The 27,169-nt window shown below is 42.5% G+C and overlaps 1 protein-coding gene across 1 annotated transcript in view; it reads right to left on the bottom strand.

The window, feature by feature from the left end:
* LOC309546494 (acetylserotonin O-methyltransferase-like) overlaps positions 1-27,169 on the bottom strand; it is a gene marked incomplete at its 3' end in the record, with an annotated part of 103,477 nt that overhangs the window by 60,144 nt on the left and 16,164 nt on the right. Inside the window, exon 3 of the mRNA XM_082246233.1 lies at positions 13,750-13,879. Within this exon, the coding sequence (XP_082102359.1) occupies positions 13,750-13,879 (130 nt within the window). The remainder of the gene's footprint in view (positions 1-13,749; positions 13,880-27,169) is intronic.

Raw genomic sequence — 27,169 nt, 5'->3', positions numbered from 1 at the left:
TATGCAGACTAGGCCGCAATTTTTTTTCCCCTAAATGGGTTTTTATTGAAAGACGGAATAGAACAACAGTATCCAATGGGTGTATCAAACAGTAAAATATGCAGACTAGGCCGCAATTACATTTTTTTTCCCTAAATGGATGTTTATTGAATAGCGGAATAGAACAACAGTATCCAAAGGGTGTATCTCACAGTAACGTATGAATGAAAATTTTTTATTTTTCCCTTAAATTGTTGATTTTTGAATAGCAGATTAGAACAGCAGTGTCTAAACACTGTATGTCACTGTAAAATATGAAGGAAAAAAGTTTTTTATATTTTTAAATCCATATTAAGCAGACACATATGCACTGAGCTTGCATTACATGGCTGCTACACACCGCACGCCTAACAGGTTGGATACTGTTGTTGTTCTATTTCGCTATCGAGTAAAAAAAAACCATTTCAATAAAAACCTGAAAAATATTTTTTTTCCCCTTAAATTGTTGATTTTTGAATAGCAGATTAGAACAGCAGTGTCTAAACACTGTATGTCACTGTAAAATATGAAGGAAAAAAGTTTTTTTTTTTTAATCCAGATTAAGCAGACACATATGCACTGAGCTTGCATTACATGGCTGCTACACGCCGCACGCCGCCCACATAACAGACTGATAAAAGTTTTTTTTTTTCTCCCTCCTCCTCACTGGGCTCAGGTTAGGGCAAAAAGATTGTGCACTACACCCCCACACAATAAAATCGATGTAGATCGCTGTCTGATTAAATAACATTCTTCTGTCCTGTGTCCTATTCTTTCCCTGAAAGCAATTTCCAGCCTGCCCCTACAATGATCTCCTATCTCTCCCTCAAATAAGCAGGAACCTGTGCCTACAATAGTTAGAGCAGAGTGACGTGAGGCGCTATGTGACTCTAGCTTATATAGAGGCTGGGTCACATGCTGCACTGGCCAATCACAGCCATGCCATTAGTAGGCATGGCTGTGATGGCTTCTAAGGGCACACTAGTTAAACGTTTGTTGATTGGCTGCACCTGCAGCTGTTGAAACAGCGCCAAAACATTAAAACCGCGCCAAAACATGAAATAAAATTAGCGAACAACGGACTGTATCCCGAACATACAGAAAAATGTTCGGGTCCATGTCCAGGTACCGAACACCCAAAAGTCCGGTACGATCCCGAACAATACAGTCCGTGTTCGCTCAACCCTACTTGTAACACAAATGTGCGATGGTGTGAATTTTGTCCCACTCTTCTTTGCAGAATTGTTTTAATTCAGCCACATTGGAGGGTTTTAGCATGAATGGCCTGTTTATAGTCATGCCACAGCACCTCAATCAAATTTTAATGTGAACTTTGACTAGACCACTTCAAAACCTGAATTTAGTTTTTTTGAGCCATTCAGAGCTTTTTTGTTCTTTTGTGTTCTTTTCGGTCAGCAGTGGCTTACACCTTTGCTCTCCCCTATGTATGCCATTTATGCAAAGTCTTTTTCTTATTGTTGAATCATGATTGCTGACCTTAATTGAGGCAAGTGAGGCTTGCAGTTCTTTAGATGTTGTTCTGGGTCCTTTTATGACCTCCTGGATAAGAGGTCGTTTTGCTCTTAGAGTAATTTTGGTAGGCTTGCCACTCCAGTTTTTTCTCTAATGGCTCTCACTGTGGTTCGTTAGAGCCCCAAAGCCTAAGAAAAGGCTTTGCAACCATTTCCAGACTGGTATATTTCAATTACTTTGTTTCTCATATGTTCTTAAATTTCTTTAGATCGTGGCATAATGTGTGGCTTTTTGAGATATTTTAGCATGCTTCACTTTGTCAGACAGCTTCTATTTAGGTGATTTCTTGATTCAACAGGTCAGTAATCAGGCCTGGGTAGTGAAATTTAACTCACCTAGGGCCAGGCAGGCTTGGACAGCTTTTTTCCCTTAATAAATTAAATCATCATTTAAAAACTACATTTTGTATTTACTTGGGTTATCTTTGTAAAAAATTAAAATGTGTTGGATGATCTGAATCATGTAGGTGTGATAAATATGCAAAAAAAAAAAAATCAGGAAGGCGCAAATACTTTTTCACTGCACTGTATGCATCAGGTTTTTGTGCTGGGAGCATACTCAACTTTGTGATTTAAGCTGGCCATACATTGATTGAAATTCAGCCAGTTCAGCAGGGACCAGTCGAATTTCCATGTATGAGCAGGCTGGTTGTAAACAAGTCGATCTACAACGAAAATGTCAATTTTCTCTTGATCAGCACCACTGGCTATAGCCAGCAGTGCTGATGAGTGTATTCTGATGGCAGGGAAGCCTCCACACTGTCAGAATACAATATTAAGTGTATGACTGGGGGAATCAAGTAATTTACTTGACCCACTGGTTGAATAAAGAAAAAGGACTTGTGTATGGCCAGCCTTAGCTGTCACATACAACTCCTGCTCTCTGTTTATTAACAGGAGTCGGTGGGATGGGCTACCAATCATGTGACCACTGTGACAGACAATTACAGTGATCTTGTGATGTGGAAGTCCACCCTGCATTAAGACTAAGATAAAGGGTCACTGGAAGGGGCTTTGTTCAACCAGAACAAACAGAGAATCCCTGCCTATGGACAACCTAAGCTGATGCTTTTCACCCTAAGGCTACGTTCACACATGCCGAGTGCAAATCTCCTCTCCATTTTCACTGCAAATTTCCAAAGCAGCTGTTCAGCAGATTAGCTGCTAATTCAGATGCAAACTTTCAGAGCCGGTGGCCACCAGCGTCTTTAACAGTAGCTTGTTGTTAATAAGCAGGCTAGGAAGCTGGCGTCACATCCTTAACAGCAGATGATTTGTCTAAAAAAAAAAACATTGCCAGCAATAAAACACTGTTAAGAAAACGGTGTGGGGGTCTGGTACCGATTTTAAGGGAAACCCCACACCGAAATTAAAAAAAATGGCCTGGAGTCTGCTTCAAACCCCCATGCCAAACTAAAAAAAAAAAATGACACAGGGTCCACCCAAAAATCTATACCAGACCCTTATCCGAGCATATAACCTGGCAGGCTAGGAAAGGGGGGTTCAACCGAGTACCCCCCCCCCATCCATACCAGGCCACATGCCCTTAACATAGGGGTTGCTTTGGGTGTCCCTCTGCCCCAAAATACCTTGTCCCCATGTTGATGAGGACAAGGGCCTCTTCCCCACAGCCCTGGCTGGTGGTTGTGGGGGTCTGCAGGGAAGGAGGCTTTAACTCCCTATGTAAATGAGTAGGGGTACATTGTACCCCTACTCATTCACCCAAAAAAGTGTCAAAAAAACAAATAAAAACACAGTTTTTGACAAATCCTTTATAAAAAAAACCAAAAAACAATCTCCCCAGGTGTAAATCCTTTGTCAATCATGCTGCCCGTTGCTCCTGCTAACCCACAAAAGAAAGAAAAACCTGCTAACCCACAAGAAAAAAAAAGCTCTACTTGTGCCAAAGGCTCCAGCTCTGCTTCTTTTGCCACCTGACAGTTCTTAAATAGCTAAGGGGCGGGGCCACCTGGCAACGTCACCTGGTGGTACTGCCCCCTTGTGACATCATCAACCAGTGCATGCTGGGACGGTGACATCCTGTTGATGTTGCTGGGTGGCCCCGCCCTTTAGCTATTTAAGAAATGTCAGACAGCGGAGCAGGCAGACGGTGGGAGCATTCTGAACTACACCAGGAGACAATGTTTTTTAATAAAGTAATTGACAAAAACTGTCTGTGTTTTTATAGACAGTTTTATTTATTTTTTTTTATAGATCTAAGGGTCTGGTATGAAATGGGGGGGGGGGGGGTCCATGCCGTTTTTATTTTTCTGATCGAATTTGTGTTCAAAACTCAAGAGATGTGCAATTCAGATGTGTTCCAATAGAAGACAATGAACCTCGAATTTGCATCTGAATTGCACCGCAGTGCTCTGAAAACACACAGGACTCTTTTTAAATTCACACTGTCGCTGAACCATTAACCGGCTCCATAGAAAGCCAATTTGATTTACATGTCATGCGAATTGGTTGCGGTTCAAAACGCATCCAATTCACATATATATGTGAACGGAGCGGTTGTAACCCTAAAAAAAAAAAAAAAAAAAGAGATCCTGTTCACTTATAGCAGGTTAAACAGCACAGTGCTTATGCTGTCTAACCTGCCCCCCTTTAAGCTGTAAAAAACCTGGTTGATCCTGCCTATTTCTGTGTCCTCCTTGGTGTGCTGACCATGGTAGTCATGGCTGCTGAGCCCTGATTACCGTGGTCAGTGCCTTCATCATCTGCTGATATCCTCTTTTACCCTCCCTCCCTGCCTGTCAGCTTCTGTGTGTGTGTGAGAGCTGTTTCCACCCCTCCCTTCCTGCCGCTCTAAAAAATGTCACCGCCAGCCCTCTTTTATGCAGCCATAACACACTGTATAAGTGTTCGTTGAAGACGAAGCCTCTAAATATGTTTTTTTCAGATATATTCAGGCAGGTCACATGACCTCCAAGGCTAATGTCAGAGGGAGATCTTGGCCCCTCCCACTGTTGCCCATAGATCAGAGGAATAGAGCAGCCAGGAGTCACGTGACCGGCCTTAAGATATCTGAAAAAGGTTTTTTAGAGGCTTTGTTTTCAACAAACACTTACACAGTGTGTTATGGCTGCATGAAAGTGAGGGGCTGACAATTAATGCTTTTGTAAGGTTACAACCACTTTAAATTGTAGAGATAGATGATCTCTATTATTAAGCCTGTAAAAGTTAAATGCCTCAAAGAGGGGCAGTCAATAGGCAGCTACTCTCCATGTGTTTGTTCTGGTTGAATAAAGCTTTTAATGAAGAGTAATGTCAGGATTGTGTGGCCTTTTGAATAATGTAGCAGTACTACATAGGCTCTCCTTAGCCTCCATCATGTATATAACGAGCAATTATAGCTGCCACATGTACAGTACATAGTTAATAACAAGCTTAAAAAGACAAGGCACCTCTAAGTGCAGTAGTCTCTGAGTATTTATTAGGTTAAAAGTGTAAAAGCACTCACATTTGGTAAATGTGACATGGGCATAGCAAAGATCTGTCTGGAGTCTTCCTATCCGCTGTGCTGAGTGGCTGCAATGAAGACATCCGGTGATGTGCTTCCTGTAGATGCGTCCTTTCGTCTGTGTCTAAGCTGAGTTGGCATGAGATTTCCTGAAGGCAGGGTGGGGACGCAGCGGCCGGTGTCCAATAGAGCGGGTGGTGGGCAGTTACATGTTTCGTAGCTCAGCTCCTTCGTCAGACCTCCACCCGCAGGAGGTAAAAGGACATTTATATAGGCAACTGAAATCGTTATTACATGGGACAGGTGCATTCAGGTAGAAGATAAACGGATAGGAAATTGATACCAGCATGTGCATACCCCTGAAAACTGGTAACCATTGCACAATTATTGCACTAAAATGTATAAAAATATACATAAAAAAAAATATATGACATTTTTTATATATATATATATATATATATATATATATTTCTTTTTTTTTATTTATATTTTTATACATTTTTAAAATATTTTCAACATGGTAATGTAGTATTCACATGTGCGATAATTGGGCAATGGTTACCAGCTTTCAGGGGTATGCACATGCTGGTATCAATTTCCTATCCATTTATCTTCTGCCTGAATGCACCTGTCCTATGTAATAACGATTGCAGTTGCCTATATAAATGTCCTTTTACCTCCAGCGGGTGGAGGTCTGATGAAGGAGCTGAGCTCCGAAACATGTAACCGCCCACCACCCGCTCTATTGGACACCAGCTGCTGTGTCACCACCCTGCCTTCAGGAAATCTCATGCTGACTCAGCTGAGACACAGACGAAAGGACGCATCTACAGGAAGCGGATCACTGGATGTCCTCATTGCAACCACTCAGCACAGCGGATAGGAAGACTCCAGACAGACCTTTGCTATGCCCAGTGCTTTTACACTTTTAACCTAATAAATACTCAGAGCTTACTGCACTTAGAGGCGCCTTGTCTTTTTATCTTTATCACTTTCAGAGCAGCTTCTCCTCTCCAGTGCTGCCGCAGTGCAGTGTCTCACTTAAAGCCTGCTGTATTCCACAGAAGCGCCCATACAACAAACCCTTGTTCTTTAATAACAAGCTTAACCACTCCTGGAACGGAAGGTTTTACCCCCTTAATGACCTGGCCATTTTTTGCAATTTGTCACTGTGTGTCTTTAACTGATAATTGCGCAGTCATGCAATGCTGTGCTCAAACAAAATTTATGTCCTTTTTCCTCACAAGTATAGCTTTCTTTTGATGGTATTTGATCACCTCTGTGGTTTTTATTTTTTGCGATATAAAATAAAAAAGACCAAAAATTTTGAGAAAAAATTAAAATTTCTACTTTTTCTTATAAAAAATATCCAATAAACAAAATTTTTGTCATACATTTAGGCCAAAATGTATTTAGCTACATGTCTTTGATAAAAAAATCTCAATAATATTTATTGGTGTGCGCAAAAGTTAAAGCGTCTACAAACTTTGGTGTATAAACTGGAAACTGGAATTTACGCAGCTTTTACTTTATGACTGCCCATCTCATTTCATGAAGTGCTAAAATGGCAGGGCAGTACAACCCACCCCCCCCCCCAGATTACCCCTTTTTGGAAAGTAGACAGTAGACATCCCAAGGAATTTCCTGAGAGGCATGTTGAGCCCATTGAATATTTATTTTTTTTGGTCACAGGTGTATGAAAAATGACTTTTTTACACAAAGTTGCAATTAAAATGATATATTGCTCATGCATGCCATGGGTATATGTAGAATTACACCCCAAAATACATTCTTCTGCCACTCCTGAGTATGGGGATACACCATGTGTGAGACTTTTTTGGCAGTCTAGCCACGTACAGGACCCTAAAACCAATCACTGCCTTCAGGCTTTCTAAGGGTGTAAATTGTTGATTTCACTCCTCACTACCTATCACAGTTTCGGAGGACATGAAACCATGAAATGCCAAGACAGCACAAAACCCCCTAAATTACCACTTTTCAGAAAGTAGACACCTAAGCTATTTGCTGAGAGGCATGTTGAGTATTTTGTAGATCTTGCTTTTTGTCACAAAGTTTGGAAAATTAAAAAAAGAAAAAAAAATTCCTTTACTTACTTCATTTTCCAAAACAAATGAGAGAGCTGCAAAATACTCACTCAGCCTGAAGGCAGTGATTGGTTTTTGGGGTCCTATACACGACATGACTGCCAAAAAATCTCACATATGTGGTATTCCCGTACTCAGGAGAAGAAGCAGAATGAATTTTGGGGTGTCATTTTACATATAGCCTTGGCATATAATTTAAGTGACAACTTTGTGTAAAAAAAAACATTTTTGTAATATTTCTGAAACTTGTGGCAAAATATAAAATATTCCATGAACTTAACATGCCTCTCAGCAAATAGCTCGGAGTGCCTACTTTCCAAAATGGGGTCATTTGGGAGGGGGGTTTGTGCTATCTTGACATTTCAGGGTCTCCGAAACTGTGATAGGCAGTGAGGACATAAAATAAGCAATTTACACCCTTAGAAAACCCGAAGGCGGTGATTGGGTTTTGGGGTCCCGTACACAGCTAGGCTCCCAAAAAGTCTCACACATGTGGTATCTCTGTACTCAGCAAATTTTAGGGTGTCATTCCACATATACCCATGGCATGTGTGAGCAATATTTCATTTAGTGACAACTTTGTGTAAAAAATAAATAAAATTGTAATTTTCCCAAAACTTGTGACAAAATATAAAATATTCCATAGACAACATGCCTCTCAGCAAATAGCTTGAGGTGTCTACTTTCCAAAAAGAGGGGGGTATATGAACTGTCCTTTTATGCCCAATATTAGAAGCTTATGCCACCCATCACCCACTCTTCTAACCACTTGAAGACCAGGCCTTTTCTGACACTTTTTGTTTACATGAAAAAATAATTATTTTTACTAAAAAAATACTTTGAACCCCCAAACATTATATATATTTTTTATATATATTTTTTAAAGCAGAGGCCCTACAGAACAAAATGGTGGGTGTTGCAATTTTCTTTGTCACACAGTATTTGCGCAGAGATATTCCAAATGCAATTTTTTGGGGAAAAAACACTTTTTTTTTAAAAATGTAATGCACAAATACACTATATATAGCCTAATTTTTTGGTAAAATATAAAAGATGTCCTTATGCCGAATACATAGATACCAAACATGACAGGCTTTAAAATTGCACACGCCCATGCAGCGGCAACAAACTAAGTACATTTTCAAAACAGGTTACAACTTTACAATTAAAGAGATCTACTGCAAGAATCACTGCCCTCGATCTGATGTTCGGGACGATACCTCACATGCATGCTGCCATTGCTGTTTACATATGACACCGGACTGATGCTTGTGTTCGCCTTTGCGCACAAACACGGGGGGACAGGGGTGCTTGAAGTTTTTTTTATAATTATTTATTTTGCTTTTTTATTTGATTTTGACACCTTCCCTTTAATTGATTTATTTTTTTTTTTATAATTTTTATTGTTATCACAGGGAATTTAAATATCCCCTATGATAGCAATAACTAGTGACAAGTACTCTTTTTTTAAAAAAAATGGGGTCTATTAGATGCTAGATCTCTCCTCTGCCCTTATAGCATCTGACCACACCAAGATTGGTGTGATCAGATGCTTTCCCAATTTCCCAATGGCGATGTTTATATCTGGTGAAACTGAAGTCATGAAATGCTCATAGCTTCCGGTATCTTAGGCCATAGAGATGATTGGAGCCATTCTGCTCTCCAATCAGCTCTATGGTCAGCTGACGGAACCACCGGCTGCTGTCTCAGGTTACCCGGTGGGACAAGAGAGCCCAAGAAAACCATGGAAGGCGGCAGGAGGCGCGGGGGGTAGTCCCCTCCCACTGCTTGTAAAGTGGCTAGGATTGCTTTTACATTAAAGTCGACTGCTGGCTGTAAAAAATAATACCAAGATGATGCCTAAATCTGTAGGCATCATCCTGGTATGACACTCAAAGTCCAGCGACATACCAGTACGTTGCTGGCCCTTGTTTTTCATATGATGTAAGGTTTTTTTTTTTCATGCAGCCTGTGGGCTGAATGAAAAAAGAGAACCTAACAGATTCCTCCATTTACATTGATTGATGTGGATGAAGAAATCTCTACCAGAAAGTGTGTTGTAGGCCCCTATTAGACCTCCCAGCATCCACCCACTTCTAATGATGGGTATACATGCAATGCACCCCATCCCCTATGCTTCACCATATATGCTCTTTTTTTAACTTCAGTGGTAAAATCACCTCCTACAGCGCTGCAATCATTGATTTACATATATGCTGAGAGCAAACGATGTTGCTGTCAGAATAGACAAATCAGTGCTGCAGCTGATGGGCGTACCTGCAAAGCAAACAATGGTTAACAATAAAACACAGTAACAATAAAACATTACAATATAATAGTATACAGTGCAGTAAAACAGTAGAATGGTGGTATCTGCAAAGAAAACTATGGCTAACCTCTTCTTGACCACCCATCATAGTATTACTGCGGCAGGGCGGCTCGGCTGCGCAAAATCACGTAGTACTACGTGATTCCGTGCATGAGGTTTCCGTGGCACACCAGCGCCGCTGGAACCGTGCTTCCACTGTGTTTAGACACAGCGGGAGGCGGGCTGTGGGAGGAACGGCGGCGATTGCCAACGGCCCTCGCGATCATCAGATAAACTGACAGAAGACCGCCTGCTTTGTTTTGCTTCTGTCAGACACACAGAGAGAGATCAGATATTTCAGCTAAGCTGAAACTCCGATCTCTCTGTGCCTGTCACAGAACCTCTCCCCCCCCCCCCCCCCCCACAGGCAAGCATATTTAGGCACACATCAACCCCTTTGATAACCACCAGTGTTAACCCCTTCCCTGCCAGTGTCATTTATACAGTAACAGTGCATAATATTTAGCACTGATTACTGTATTGAAGTCACTGGTCCCCAAAAAGTGTAAAAAATTTCGCAGTCCCACTAAAAAATGCTGATCACTGCCATTACTAATAAAAGCAAAAAAAAAAATATTCCAAAAAACTATCCCGTAGTTTGTAAACGCTATAACTTTTGCGCAAACATATTAAAATATCATGTCTTTGAAAATGCCCCTTGTAGGCGGGCGAAACGCGTCAACGCACTTCTGGTAAACGGCAAACCACACTACGTCACTTCCTGGAGTCCATGGAATGCATGCTGGCTGCGTTCCCAGAAGGATTATGTGATTGCTCTTTTCATGTGGATCCGTGTTTTTTACACGCTAATATCCTTTCTTTCCTTGTGAGTATTATTTTATTTTTCAATAAATAAACTATTTATACGGGCTTCACTATGTCGATTCATCCCTTTTTTTGAGTGACACTGGAGAAGGAGATATACTGTGTTTCCATATGGAGGTCTATTGGTCCACTTTATCCCAAGGCTCCTTTGATCCATTGGCTCTGGTGAGTGGATTCCCTAAGGGGATTCGAGGCCCCTTTGCACCGTGTGGAGCACCTATAGCACTTTTGGCAATAGCACCTTTCTGAGCACTTTTGCACCTGATATTGGACTTATTATATTATTTGTCATTTGGGCAATTTATTGAATTGCCACATTTGTGGACATTTATCTTTAATATTATTTTTGCTTTAATTTTGCACCATTGCACCTTATATTAAGCACATTGCTCTTATTGATAATTATTATTGCATTTTTTATAAAGTAATAAGGTTTGGATGTAGCACGATTGCACTTCATTCACTCATATAATCAACGATTATAGTTTGTATTTAGCACTATTGCACTTTATGGTTATTATTGCATATAAATGTATGACATTTTTTTAATTTATCCATATTTTTATTGGTATTTATATTATTGCAAGTGCTGTTTTTCTGTACATCTATTTTCTGAGTTTTTACTTGGTGAGCAGCAGTTGCAAATATACACTTCATCAAAAAAAAAATGTTCACATATTTTGTAGTTCCGAGCGTGGGTTTATAATTTATGTATTATTGTCATATTAAAATATGCTTTTTGGGATTTTTTTACCAAAAATATGTAGCAGAATACAAATTGACCTAAACTGATAAAAAAAATTAGATTTTTTAAATTTTTTTATTCGGAATGTTTTATAGCAGAAAGTAAAAAATATGGTGTTTTTTTCAAAATTGTCGCTTTTTTGTTTATAGCACAAAATCTAAAAACCTCAGAGGTGATCAAATACCACCAAAAGAAAGCTATATTTGTGGGAAAAAAGGGACATCAATTGTATTTGGGTACGGTTTCGCACGACCGCGCAATTTTTCGTTAAAGTAACGCAGTAACGAATCACAAAAAATGGCCTGGTTAAAATAAAACATTGCATTATAATTGCATACAGTACAGTAGAATGATGGTATCTGCAAAGCAAACTATGGATAACAATGAAAAACAGTAACAATAAACATTACAATATAGCAGTATATTATAAAGTACAGTAAAAGAATAAGAATAGAAAATTAACTCAATAAAATGACAACTATCTTTGGCTTTTTTATTTATTATTTTTTTTTTTTTTTGTAACTTTTTTTTACACTTTAGTAAAACTGTAAAAAAAACTTTAAACATTCAAGACTAAGGTCTCTCAAAATGCGATAGCCATCTAGCATCTTTTGAGACCCTGTGTGAAAGTGTGCCCTAGACTGTGCCGTGCTGTACCCTAGGCCAAATTTTGTGCAGCCGGTCATATCCAGGGTCACCCCGAGGACGAGTTCATTGTCACTGAAGTGCATGAACCGCAAGATTTGCTCATATCTAGTCCTGGCCATGTCAGCAGAGAACACAGGCATATGATGAATTGGGTCAGTGGACCAATATGACTGCAACTCACTCTGTAAAGCAATGCCCATGAGGAGGGATAGGCCCAGAAAGATTTTAAATTTGGAAACAGTGATACATTTCCATGCAAATTCTCTGGCAAGGGTCAAATTTGGATTTGCGGTGATGAATTGATCGGCACATAAACTGCTTTGGTCCACAATAGATCTGTACAGATCTTCCATGAAAAACAGCTTATAAAAACCAAGGGGAGTAAAATCGTCTGTTTCCACCTGAATTCTGGGTTGGCCAGTGAATGGGGGAAGTACGGGCACTGCAGAAGTGGTGGGCTCCCAATCAGGATTTGCAAGCGCATCAGGAAGGACACTATGGGCTCTACGGGCCTGTCTTTGAATTATTGGTGGCTGCGGGTCACTACTTGTGCTAGCCCCTGCACCAGCTTGAACTGCACTTATGGGACTCGCCACGTTACAAAGTGTTACTGCAGTGCTGGTTTGTCTAGGGCCAGGAGGTTGAGCGGCACTAGTACCGACACTGTGCTGCATACGAAAACCCTGCAATTTTTGCACCTCAGCAACAGAATAATGGGGGTCGGGTATGCCTGACCTTAGCAGGGACCACTACTCCGTCGTCAGAGCTATCTGTCAGAGTGCCCCTGCTCTCTACATGTTCGAATACTGAGCCTGATTCTGACAGTGAGGCTTCCCCATCGCTCTCATCGGTCATGCTCAGCATCGTGTAGGCCTCTTCACTAGGGTGCCTCAGTTTGGACATTTTGGCCAATAAATGAATAGGTACCTAGTGTGACTCACAGGTAAAAAAGCACATGGTTGTCAAGGACTGTTTGAGCTGCTACCAAAAAATGTAACTGCTAGTGCTAGCAGAGATCAGGCCTGACTCTGCTAATGCTGCGGTTTAGTGTGCTGTGTATTGGAAGTGACAGTAATCTGCTGATACTGCACTTTTTGGGGGATGGGCGGAGGGGCTAAACACAGGTGCTGGCAGGTGTCAGGGCTTATCCTGCTAATGCTGCGTTTTAGGAACACTATACTAAACTATTGGGGACCCTGGTATAGTTCTGATCTGATCAAAGATTTTGATCTGTTCAGACTGTGTACTAGTAATGGAGGTGTTTAGTGTGTGTGTGTGTGTGTGTCACTGGCAATCAAAGGGTTAAAATGTATTACTAAATATGCGGCGGGCAATCTGACGCTGTCCTGGATTGACGCTAACTAAGGTTAATGCTAACTGATGGCACCTGTAACACTAATACAGTGATCAGAAAAATAGATCTGTACACTATAATTGTGACACTGTGACAGGGCAATGAAGGGGTTAACTGGGGGGTGATCAGGGGGTAAATCCTTATTAGGGGATATATGGCGGATACCCTAAACCTATCTGGGACTTCTGCTAACTACCACTAACTGCCTCTCACACTAACTGAAGTCACAAGTGACACTAATACAGTGATCAGTAAATTATCTGTATACTGTATATAGTGACACTGTGACAGGGAGTCAAAGGGTTAACTGGTGAATAAGTGCAGATGTAGTGCTTGTTTACTCACAGTTGATGCTCTCTTCTCTCACGCTGGAACCGAAAAGGGCTCCAGGAGAGGAGATTGCATCATTTCCTATGCCTATGTTTACATTACACAGACACAGGATGTTCTGCAATTGGTCAGAACTGGTCACCAGGTCCAGGCCAAAAATCATTGATCGTTTCTGAACCGAATCAGAACATTGCGGGGTAGACGGGTATGCGCACATGCCCCGTAGCCCTGCGCGCAACCGACATACAGTTACGTCGGTTCGCGCAGTCGTGCCACCTTGCTGCAGTAAAACTGTGGCAGGTGGTCGGCAACTGGTTAACATGTTGAAAGGACTACACATTCACTTTCAAGAATATACCTTATAGCTTGGGGTAGGAATTGCCAGCACGCATACGTGGTGTTCGAGTAGTACATCATCATGTGATATAGGGACTTTGGACTTGATTTGACCAGATATACTGAAGAAACTTCTGTGTTAGAAAAATATGCTAAAAATAAAATAAATAAAACACAGTGTTAATTCTGTAAGCTTCACTTATCAGGCATGTCATACATAAAGCTAAATATCTGAAAATATAATACTGTAGTTTTAGTTGCAGCCACATTCCAGTGGTCCAGTCATAACATATTTTTAGATTAACCACTTAAGGAGCAAGCCTATTTCTGACATATGTTTACAAGGTAAAATCAGTATTTGTTTGCTAGAAAATTACTTAGAACCCCCACACATTATATATATATTTTTTAGCAAAGACTCTGGAGAATAAAATGTTGTCGCACTATTTTTTGTCACGCAGTATTTGCGCAGCAGTCTTTCAAACGCAATTTTTTGGGAAAAAAATACAGTTCATTAAATTTAAATAAAAAACTAAACAGTAAAGTTAGCCAAATTTTTTGTATATTGTAAAAGATGATATTACGCCGAGTAAATAGATACCTAACATGTTACGGTTTAAAATTGCGCACACTCGTGGAATGGTGACAAACTAAGGTACTTAAAAATCTCCATAAGAGACGCTTTAAACATTTTTAATGGTTACCTGTTTAGAGTTACAGAGGAGATATTTTGCTAGAATTATTGCTCTCACAAATGATCATAATAATACCTCACATGTGTCTTTTTAACCACTTAAGCCCCAGCCCTATTTCGAACACTTTTTGTTTACAAGTTAAAAGCAGTATTTTTTCCTAGAAAACTACTTAGAACCCCCAAACATTATGTATATTTTTTTAGCAAAGACTCTGGAGAATAAAATGTCGGTCATTGCAAAACTTTTTGTCAAGCGGTATTTGCGCAGCGGTCTTTAAAACGCCATTTTTTTGGAAAAAAATTGAAAAATCACATTTCACTGCATTTAAAAAATACTAAACAGTAAAGTTAGCCCATTTTTTTTGTATATTGTGAAAGATGATGTCACGCCGAGTAAATAGATACCCAACATGTTACGGTTTAAAATTGCGCCCCCCCCGTGGGATGGTGACAAACTACGGTCAATAGAGAGCTCAATCTGCGACGCTTTATATTTATTTAACGGTTACCAGTTTAGAGGTAGAGTGTAGCTCTTTTTTTTTAATTATTGCGCACGCTCTGGCGATCGTGGCGATACCTCACATGTGGGGTTTGAACAGCGATTTCATTCGTGGCTCGACTTGCGTATACGTTTTTTTTTGTGCGCGAGCTAACGGTGACGGCGAAATTTTTTTTTTTTCCCTATTTATTTTTTATTTTTTTAAACTTTATAACAGGTTTTTTTAAAAAAAAAAAATCTGATCACTTTTATTGCTGTCACAAGCAATGTAAACATCCCTTGTCACAGCAATATGTGTGACAGGTACACTTTATGGAGGGATCGAGGGTCTAAAAGACCCTAGACCCCTCCACTAACTTCCCTGTATGCAAAACGCCGAAAACGGCATTTTTGCATACAGCCGTTTTTTAAATTTGCCGCCTTTTGCAGCACAGTAGCCCGGAAGTGACGTCATGGACGCCGCCTCCGGGTTACGTCATCGGAGCCCCGATCGATGCCGTTTCCGTTTCCATCCAGCCGGCGGACGTGCCGGCTGGGTGCTAGGGGCTCCCGGTGGGACGGGAGCCCCGGGCAAAGCCACGGAAGGCGGCGGGAGGGGGGGGACGTCCCCTCCCGCCCCCCCGGGTAACGATCGAGCGGCTCCCGAGCCGCATCGGTCGTTACCGGCGGAAAGCCGACCGTCGGCTTCAAACCACGGTACCGGGATGATGCCTCTAACTAGAGGCATCATCCCGGTATAAACCCGCAAAGTGTACCGACGTATCGGTACGTTGATATGCGGTAAGTGGTTAACACCATTTACATTTGCGGGCACGACTTACATATGCATTTTCTTTGGTGCGCGAGCTCACGGGGACGGGGGCCTTTTAAAACATTTTTTTCTTTTCCTATTTATTTTATTTTTTCTTTTTATCACTGTTCTTTTTAAAAAAAAAAAAAAAATAAATCTGATCACTTTTATTGCTGGCACAAGGAATGTAAACATCCCTTGTGACAGTAATAGGCGGTGACAGGTACACTTTAGGAAGGGATCTGGGGCCCCTCCACTGCACTTAAAAGTATTCAAAATGCCGAAATCCGCATTTTTGAATGCTGTTACTTTTTTTTTTTTAAATCGGCTCCGTTGGCAGCCAAATAAACTGGAAGTGACGTCGCTTCTGGGTTACTAGATCGGAGACCCGATCAAAGCCGAATCTGGATTTGTTCAGGACTCTAACCAGCAGGCGGACGTGCCGGCTTGCCGCTTACGTCTCCCAGTGGGATGGGAGACCTAGGAAGATCGGCGGAAGGTGGCGGGAGGGGGAGGACCTCCCCTCCCGCTCGCTGTGATTACGGTTCAAGTAACTGGTAGATATATACTATACCCATATATACTGTAAAATGTTTATTAAATTCCAAGACATACAGTTTTACACACAGTTATGGGACACTCCCCTTAGCCTTGCCAAAGGGGGGAAAGGGAAAAAGGAACAAGGAAATGGGAACTGAACATTTGTACATTGAAACAGTCTCTTAATACACACCCCCTGCGGAGAGATGTCTCCAGTCCAGACCATTGTCTGTGTCATGAATCCACACAATTAGACACAGAAACAGGAGGGGGGAGGATGGGGGGGGGGGGGGAAGGGCTGTAGCATTACATTACATTAACTCAATGCCATGAGTCATGCCATCTTCAGCTGTTCAGAAGATGAATAAAGGGAACATAAAATGAAATAAAAGGCAATGTCACTAGGTCTCCAGTATCTTCTGGCCCATAGTCTGTCCGTAGGAGGCACAGTCCCCTCCAAAACACACAGTGAGAGTGGGTTCTGTCACACTGTACCCAAACAAAATTTACGTCCTTTTTTTCCCACAAACAGAGCTTTCTTTTGGTGGTATTTGATCACCTCTGTGCTTTTTATTTTTTGTGATATTAATAAAAAAAGAGCAAAAATGTTGAGAAAAAAAATGACATTTTCTACTTTGTCTTTTAAAAAATATCCAATATACTCAATTTGTGTCATATATTTTGGCCATAATGTATTTAGCTACATGTCTTTGACAAAAAAATCTCAATAAGCATTTTTTTATTGGTTTGCGCAAAAGTTATAGCGTCTACAAACTATGGTGTAAATACTGGAATTTATGCAGCTTTTACTTTCTGACTGCCTATCTCATTTCTTGTAATGCTAAAATGGTAGGGCAACCCCCCCCCCCCCAAATTACCACTTTTTGGAAAGTAGACATCCTAAGAAATGTCCTGATTGGCACGTTGAGCTCATTGAATATTTAACTTTTTTTGTCACAGGTGTTTGAAAAATGACTGAGAGAAAAATAATTTTTTTTTTTTATACAAAGTTGTCATTGAAATGATATATTGCTCACGCATGCCATGGGTATATGTGTAATTACACCCCAAAATATATTCTGCTGCTTCTCCTGAGTACAAGGATACCACATGTGTGAGACTTTTTGGGAGCCTAGCTGTGTACGGGGCCCCGAAAACCAATCACCACCTTCAAAATTTCAAAGGGCGTAAATTGCTCATTGCACTTTCTCACTACCTATAATGGTTTCAGAAGCCCTGAAATGTCAAGATAGCACAACCCCCCCCCCCCCCAAATTACCCCATTTTGGAAAGTAGACACCTCAAGCTATTTGCTGAGAGGTATGTTGAGTCCATGGAATATTTTATTTTTTGCCACAAGTTTTGGGAAAATTACATATTTTTTTAACACAAAGTTGTCACTAAAAGATATATTGCTCATGCCATGGGTATATGTGAAATGACACCCTAAAATACATTCTGCTGCTTCTCCTGAGTATAGGGATACCCCATGTGTGAGACTTTTTGGCAGTCTAGCCGCGTACGGGACCCTGAAACCAATCACCACCTTCAGGCTTTCCAAGGGTGTAAATTGTTGATTTCACTCTTCACTACTAGAGATGGCCTTGCGGTTCGCCCAGCGGTCGGTTCGCGGCGAACTTTGCTCATTCGCTGTTTGCCGATCATGCGAACATATGGCGATGTTCGCGACCGACATATTATTTTACATTGTGAAGAACTTTTACCCATGACACATCCATCAGGTGGTACAGGACAGCCAATTGAGACATTTCAGCACATGGTCATACCCCCTACCTTATAAATAGACCTGATCTGGCTGCCATTTTACATTCTGCCTTTTGTCAGTGTAGGGAGAGGTTGCTGTGTGGAGCAGGGACAGACTGTTAGTGACATAAATCGCTAGCTAATAGGTCCACAAAAGTATTTTTAAGGACTGGTATAGGTGTACTATTGTTTGGTGTGCAGTATATAGGGGTGTAATACACTTATAATATTCTTTCTAAAATAGAAAGCATATTATAGTGTATTTGGGTACTGCAGAAATGTTGCCTCTTTCGCTGCGTTAACTCTGCTACACACCGTGACAAAAGTTACTGGAAATTGTTTTTATAACTGGTGTGATAGACCAGTGGCCTCCCAAAATGACAGATTGAAGCGGGGTGTTATATAACAATATACTTTCATAATAGTGTGTATTTGGGTACTGCAGAAATGTTGCCTCTTTCACTGCATTAACTCTGCTACACACAGTGACAAAAGTTACTGGAAATTTTTTTTAGAACTGGTGTGATACACCAGTGGCCCCCCAAACTGACAGATTGAAGCAGGGTGTTATATAACAATATACTTTCATAATAGTGTATTTGGGTACTGCAGAAATTTTGCCTCATTTGCTGCGTTAACTCTGCTACACACAGTGACAAAAGTTATTGGAAATTTTTTTTTACAACTGGTGTGATAGACCAGTGGCCCCCCAAAATGACAGATTGAAGCGCTATACTGCACTTCTCTAGAGACTTTTGTCACAGGGCCATTTCAAAAATGACAGGCAGAGGAAGAGGCAGGCTCTTCCGCAGGGGTGGTAGGGCAGGAGCACCAGGCCGGAGCCAAAATGGGAAGTTGCAGAAGGTGCGTTCGATTACGTCAAAGGACACACCAGACTTGGTTGAGTGGCTCACTCAGCCTTCCTCTTCTGCACCCTCCACATCCTCTCTATCTGCACCCTCTTCACTCTCTGCTGTATGCACCCACAAAGACACCACCACCAACACCGCCACCACCATATACCCTCCGCTTGAGTCACAGGAATTATTTTCCAATCGATCACAAGACATTTGCGATGCATAGCCATTCTTGGCATTGGATCAGGAAGAGGTAGCAACAGCCGCCACTCAGCAGTCTGACGACAGTACCCAGATCAGCACAAGGAGGTTGGTCCCCGCTGTTGCTGCCTACTCCGAGATCTCAAATGTTAGTCGTGGGGAAGGTGACGTTGATGATGACGTGTCTATGGATGTCACGTGGGTGCTCACAAGAGAGGAAGAGGAGGGGAGTTCAGAGGGAGAGATGGACTAGCAGATAGGGAGGAGAAGCAGGCCGAACTTACATTGCACAGGAGGGACAAACCAGACTGCTGGATTGCATGCAGGATTGCATGCAGGCCTGCCTCTTCTTCTCCTCCTCCTACTCCATCCTCCTTCTCCTCCTCGGCTGACTCATCCTTTTCCACTGCTACCGTCTCTTCCGCTGCGCCGCCCAAGATCCCCAGAACCTATTCAACATGCCAGGTGAGACATTGCCATGCTGTCTGTTTTGCCTGGAAGCCAAGAGCCACATTGGTCCTGCACTCCTATCAGCTTTGCGTTCACAGGCAGATCAGTGGCTAACACCGTTCAATTTGACAGTTGGTAAAGTGGTGTGCGACAACGGCGCCAATCTGCTGTGCGCGCTGAAACAGGGCAAAATTACACACGTGCCATGCATGGCACACGTCCTGACCTTGGTCGTGCAGCTATTCATTGTCAAATACCCTGGGGTCCAGGATGTCTTGCAGCAGGCCAGGAAAATCTCGGGCCATTTCAGAAGATCTTACACAGCCATGGCTCGCCTTGCTGACATTCAGCGGCGACACAACCTGCCCATCAGACGTCTTATTTGTGACTGCCCGAAGCGATGGAACTCAACCTTGTATATGCTTGATAGGCTGCTCCAGCAGAAATGTGCAGTTAATGACTACCTGTACGAACTCTGCGGCAGGGCAGGTTCGGGGGAGCTTGGTTTTTTTTCACCGCGTCAGTGGCTGCTCATGCGCGACGCATGCAGACTTCTGCGGCTATTTGATGAGGTCACCAAACTGGTCAGTCGCAGCCAGGGCGCCTTCTTTCTGGAGCGTGCATTGTGTCGTGTCATTGATCAAGCCGTCGAGGAGCAGGAGCAGGAAGATGAGGATGTCGCAATGCTGGATGAATTCCCAGGGGGGGCTACTCCATCTGAGACAAGTCAACAACAGGAGTCTGAAGAGGAGTCAGAGGAGGATGGTGCCGGGGCGGATGAGGAGGAGCAAGAAGAGCATGCTTTAAACCTTTCTGGGATCCCTGGTGTTTTCCGTGGATGGGGGGAGGAGAACAAGGACAACATTATCCTGGATGATGAGCAGGAGCCAGGCCACTACACCCCTTCCAGTTTAGTGCAAATGGGGGTCTTCATGCTCTAGTGTTTTAAGAGGGACCCTGTATAAAAAGCATTAAGGGCAAGGACCAGTACTGGGTGGCAACGTACTTAGACCCCCAGTACAAACAAAAAATGGTGGAGATGTTGCCACCATCACAGAGGGCTGTCAGAATGCAGCACTTCCAGGCCTTGCTTCAAGAAATGCTGCATTCTGCTTTTGTGTGCACTGGCAGAGGAATTTCCACTCACAGGGAAACAGTTGCGGGGTACTAATCTAACAGCGCCTGCAAGAAGAGGGCGGTTTGAAGATGTCTTGGTCACTTATGATATGAGATCATTCTTTCAGCTGACCCATCCACAGCTGTCCTCCGGATTCAGCATCAGGGAACGCCTAGACCGACAGGTGCCCGACTACATCGGGTTAACGGCCAATGTAGACGCTCTGAGAAGTGATGAACTCCTGGACTACTGTGTGGGCAGGCTTAACCTCTGGCCAGAGCTTGCAGAATTTGCAATAGAACTGTTCCCTTGCCCTTCGTCCAGTGTCCTGTCCGAAAGGAGGTTCAGCACAGCAGGGGGGATCGTGACCGATAAGCACACTTGCCTAGCTCACGACAGTGTTGACTACCTCACATTTATAAAAATAAATGAGGCATGGATCATTTTTCAACACATTGAATTCAGGAATTCAACACATTTTTCAACACAGTGAATTCAGGAATTCAACACATGTGAACAGTAGACCATGTTTGATTCAAATTCCTCATGACAGCCTACAAATATCCGCCACCACCCATAACAATTCATGGTCCCTGTATTGGTAAATACAGTGGCATAAAAGGCCTTTTATGTCCGTTGAATGCCTAATTTTTAGGGCCTGTAATGGCCGACACTTATTTATCCTGTGAATGCCTAATGTACCTCCAGCCACAGAATACAAAGTCCTTTGCTGTCAGATGCACACCTGTGGGCTAATTTTTGGGGCCTGTAATGGCCGACACTTACTTCTGTATCCTGTAAATGCCTAATGTACCTCCAGCCACAGAATACAAAGTTCTTTGCTGTCGGGTGATGCCTGCGGGCTAATTTTTGGGGCCTATAATGGCCGAACACTTACTTCTGTATCCTGTGAATGCCTAATGTACCTCCAGCTACAGAATACAAAGTTCTTTGCTGTCAGGTGCACGCCTGTGGGCTAATTTTTGGGGCCTGTAATGGCCGAAACTTACTTCTGCATACTGTGAATGCCTAATGTACCTCCAGCCACAGAATACAAAGTTTTTTGCTGTCAGGTTAACGCCTGTGGGCTAATTTTTTGGGGCCTGTAATGGCCGACACTTACTTCTGTATCCTGTGAATGCCTAATGTACCTCCAGCTACAGAATACAAAGTTCTTAGATGTCAGGTGAACGCCTGTTGGCTAATTTTTGGCGCCTGTACTGGCCGATGCTTACTTCTTTATCCTGTGAATGCCTAATTTTTCAGACTGGAATTAAAAATCAATGGGTCTGTAAACGTTCCGCTAAATTGTGTAACGGATGCGGACCCATTTTAGAGATGTGTGAATGGACCCTATATGTATTTGACATGTATTTACTGGCTGCTGTCAGTTCTGGCTGATTTAGAAAAATATATATTTTTTTGGCTGAAAAAAAAAAAATATGTTTATGGCAGCTTTTCCAATAGCAATACTTCTGGTATGTCAGTGTCCATGTTGTGGGACTATGTGTGCAAAGCTAGTAAGTATTTTGTGACTGCAAATATGACCTGGAGGTTTTTCATGTTCGCCTGCCATTAAAATGAATGGGACCTGCCGCAATCCTGCGGTTTGCGAACATTTGAGCGAGTTCGCACGAACCGTTCGCGAACTGTCCCGTCAGATGTTCGTCCATCACTACTCACAACCTATCACAGTTTCAGTGGCCATTAAATGCCAAGAAAGCACAACCCCCCCCCCCCCCACCCACCCAAATGACCCCTTTTTGGGAAGTAGACACCCTAAGCTATTTGCATGTTGAGTGTTTTGCAGATCTCACTTTTTGTCACAAAGTTTTGAAATGGGAAAAAAGAGAAAAAAAATGCATTTTCCTTTATTTTCTTAATTTTCCCCAAAAAATTAGAGCTGCAAAATACTCCCGATGCATCTTAGCAAATACCCTGGGGTGTCTACTTTTCGAAAAGTTGTCATTTGGGGGGGGGGGGGGGATTTGTGCTATCTTGGCATTTCATGGCCTTCAAAACTGTGATAGGTAGTGAGGAGTAAAATCAACAATTTATGCCCTTAGAAAGCCTGAAGGCGTTGATTGGTTTTCGGGGTCCTGTATGTGGCTAGACTGCAAAAAAGTCTCACACATGGGCTATCCCTGTACTCAGGAGAAACAGCAGAATGTATTTTGGGGTGTCATTTCACATATACCCATGGCATGTGTGAGCAATCCCTAACATTTTTGTAAATATTTTATTATATCTTTTCATGTGACAACACTGAAGAAATGACACTTTGCTACAATGTAAAGTAGTGAGTGCACAGCTTGTATAACAGTGTAAATTTGCTGTCCCCTCATAATAACTCAACACACAAACAATGATGTCTAAACCGCTGACAACAAAAGTGAGTACACCCCTAAGTTAAAATGTCCAAATTTTACATTGCCAATATTGTTTGTGGCCACCATTATTTTCCGGCACTGCCTTAACCCTCTTGGGCATGGAGTTCACCAGAGCTTCACAGGTTGCCACTGGAGTCCTCTTCTACTTCTCCATGATGACATTACGGAGCTGATGGATGTTAGAGACCTTGTGCTCCTCCACCTTCTGTTTGAGGATGCTCTACAGATGCTCAATATGGTTTAGGTGTGGAGACATGCTTGGCCAGTCCATCACCTTTACCCTCAGCTTCTCTAGCAAGGCAGTGGCTGTTTTGGAGGTGTATTTGGGGTCATTATCATGTTGGAATACTGCCCTGCAGCCCAGTCTCTGAAGGGAGGGGATCATGCTCTGCTTCAGTATGTCACAGTACATGTTGGCATTCATGGTTCCCTCAATGAACTGTAGTTCCCCAGTGACGGCAGCACTCATGCAGCCCTAGACCATGACACTCCCACCACCATGATTGACTCTAGGCAAGACACACTTGTTTTGTACTCCTCACCTGGTTGCTACCACACATGCTTGACACCATCTGAACCAAATTAGTTTATCATGGTCCTTAGTCTGCTTGTCTTCAGCAACTGTTTGCAGGCTTTCTTGTGCATCATCTTTAGAAGAGGCTTCCTTCTGGGATGACAGCCATGGAGACCAATTTGATGCAGTGTGCAGCGTATGGTCTGAGCACTGAAAGGCTGCCCCCCACCCCTTCAACCCCTGCTGCAGCAATTATACTAATATGTCTATTTCCCAAAGACAACATCTGGCTATGATGTTGAGCATGTGCACTCAACTTCTTTGGCAGACCCAGGCGAGGCCTGTCTGAGTGGAACCCGTCCTGTTTAACCGCTGCATGGCCTTCGCCACCATGTGTCAGCTGAGTTTCAGGGTCTTGGCAATCTTTTCTTATAACCTAGGCCATCTTTATGTAGAGCAACAATTATTTTTTTCAGATCTTTAGAGAGTTCTTTGCCATGAGGTTCCAGTGAACTTCCAGAGACCAGCATGAGAGAGTGAGAGTGATAACACCAAATTTAACACACCTGCTCCCCATTCACACCTGAGACCTTGTAACACTAACGAGTCACATGAAACCGGGGAGGCAAAAAAGGCTAAATGGGCCCAATTTGGACATTTTCACTTAGGGTAGAACTCACTTTTGTAGCCAGCTGTTTAGACATTAATGGCTGTGTGTTGAGTTAATTTGAGGGGACAGAAAATGTACACTGTTATACAAGCTGTACACACACTACTTTACATTGTAGCAAAGTGTAATTTCTTGTTGTCACATGAAAAGATATAATAAAATATTTATAAAAATGTTAGATACTATATATATATATATATATATATATATATATATATATATACTGTATATATGATACAAATAGAATGAGTCACTCCTTCTGCCATGCTGTAATTGTATTACCGCACCGGAATCACATCAACAGCAGACTCCCCGTTAATCCACCAATATTCAACAGCAAAAACAAGGATGAGATCTCCGTATGATGCAGTTATTTTTACATCAAAAGTCCAGCTTCATACAAAATCAAAAAAATTCAAACAAGTAACTGCACAGTTTCAACTATTATAATGCTCTTTATCACGCTAGAAAGTCACACAAAGCTTGACGAAGAGCATTTTAATGCTTGAAACTGTACAGTTCTTGTTTGAATTATTTTGATTTTGTATAAAGATTGACTTTTAAAGTAAAAATAATTACATCATACGGAGATCTCATCCTTGTTTTTAGTTTTATATAAAAAAAAATATATATTTATATATACTGTATATATATATATATATATATATATATATATATATATATATATATTTAATTATTTACATATTACTGGGTTGCCAACTATCCGTACATTTATGGACAGTTTGTAAATATCGGCCGGTTTACAAACTGCCTGTAAATGTCCATTATGGACAGCGGAAACCCATAAAATGGCCACAGAAAGGCAAGCTTGGATGGGGAGAAGGTCATGCAGTTGCAGCTTGGTGCCTTTTACGAATTAAAAAGGAGGATAGGACTGGAGGGAGAGCCAAGAGCGGGGCGCCACTGGGACGGGTCACGGTCAGTGAGATTATTAAATGCATTCATAGAAGTAAAAATACCCCTGCATCAATGATCAGTGGGAATAATAAGGGCCCCTGTGCTATTGGAAGTTGTATATGGCTCTGTGTACGTGGTCACAATGATACCCCTGTGTCAGTGAGGACGTTGCCCCTGCATCAGAGGCTAATGGAAATGGTGCCCCTGTTTCAGTGATCATTGGAAATGATGACCCTGTGTCACTGCTCAGTGGAAACACTGCCCCTGTGTCACTAGTCAGTGGAAACAGTGCCCCTGTGTCACTAGTCAGTGGAAACAGTGCCCCTGTATCACGAGTCAGTGGAAATGATGCCCCTGTGTCACTGGTCAATGGAAATGATGCCCCTATGTTAGTGTAAATAATGGCTCTTCATTGATGTTTAGTGGCTCTCACCTCAATGTCCAGCTCTATATCCCATGGCGCTCAGTGTAGTGATGGCCTGGCCTGGCCTAGACTATATATGCACCATCTGAAAGGAGAATACACCACTGGTTAAAATCTATAGCCTGTTAAATGCTGGGTGCAGAAACACTCTCTTTTCTAGTGCCTGTACATTGGTTAATGCAGAATCCCCCCACCCACTTTTACTGTGATGTAAAAGAGAGCTCTGTGGACTCTTGTGTAGAGGGGGGCTCTGGTGACCCCCCATGATTCCAGAATTTTCCTCTGAGCACAAAAGCAAACGTGACAGACCATGTACTGAATCATTCCAGTGGTAAAGTTCACACCTGCTGCATTTTTTCTGGGACTGCATTGGAATGTGGCAAAACACATAAAAAATGCACTGGAATGCAAAAAGTCCCCACTAGTGCCACCCTAGGCTTAAAAGAGACACTTATTAAGCTTTTTCTGCTGCATTTGACTTAACAATGTCCAATTAGGCACTGCCTGACACACCTCTGTCCACAGCACCAACATCAGCATAGGGCAAGTAAGGCAGCCACCTTAGGGCGCCAGGATGGGGGGGGGGCACTAAAGCCAGGGGTCCCACAAGATGTGCTAATGCTGGTCCTGACTCCTGGCCCTGCACACACAGACTTTTACTTAGCTGAGCACAGGTTAGGCATGGTGCACAGTGACAGCCAAAACAGTCCAGGGTTCTGTGAATGCAGTGAATTTCAGCCACTGCCTCATCTCTATGCTCTATGCTGTACACTTCAGCCGCTGCTCTCCCAGCCCCTCCTCCTCCTCTCCCCCAGATGAAAAACAGACGCCTTTGGTTTCGGAACACCTGACCGATCTCCAGCACCTGCTTCTCTCACTCCAGCCCCACCTGTGTGGCAGCAGAAGCACCACCATGCCAACAAGGAGACAATCACCACTGAACTGGAAGCTTGTGAGAGGAGGGGGAGGGGTCAGCAGTCACAGGATCAGGAACGGAACGGAGGCATCCTGCAGTCTCAGTAAAAGGTAGGGCTGTCTGACTGTCTTATTATACAGCCCATGGCGCTGACATGTAAATCACGGGGACAGAGTAGGAGAGATGAACACATGAGGACATAATGGGGTAGAAAAGGGGACTGAGCAAGGGACACGGAGAGATGGGCACAGAAGGAGACATGGGGGCAGTCCGAAAAAAGTACATGGGGACAGAGCAAAGGAGATAGGGACAAAACAGAACACTTGGTGAGATATGGACAGAACAGGGAAAATGGAAACAAAGCAGGGTACATTGGGAGATTGAGACAGGCAAAGGAGGGGGAGATGGGGCAGTAGAGCAGGAAACATGGAGACAGCCACAGATGGACAGTTTGTAAAAAAACAAAAAAAAAACAGGCACTTTTCTCCCGCCCCTAAAATTTATAGACAGGAGAAGACCACCCATAAATTCTGAGGCCTTTCCCCAGCTCTGTTTTGGAGCTAGCTGATCATTGGACAGCTGAGCTCAGCCTGACTAATAGTGAGGTGGGTATAGGAGGGTGCAGGCAGGACTGGCGCCAGCACAAAGTGGCTAGAGAACCACCTTAGGGAACCAGGATGGGGGTCTGATAGCCCCTG

The sequence above is a fragment of the Pelophylax lessonae genome (assembly GCF_965119305.1).
Source record: "Pelophylax lessonae genome assembly, chromosome: 2".
In the NCBI taxonomy this organism is placed as follows: domain Eukaryota; kingdom Metazoa; phylum Chordata; class Amphibia; order Anura; family Ranidae; genus Pelophylax; species Pelophylax lessonae.
This window is presented reverse-complemented; position numbering and strand designations above follow the sequence as displayed.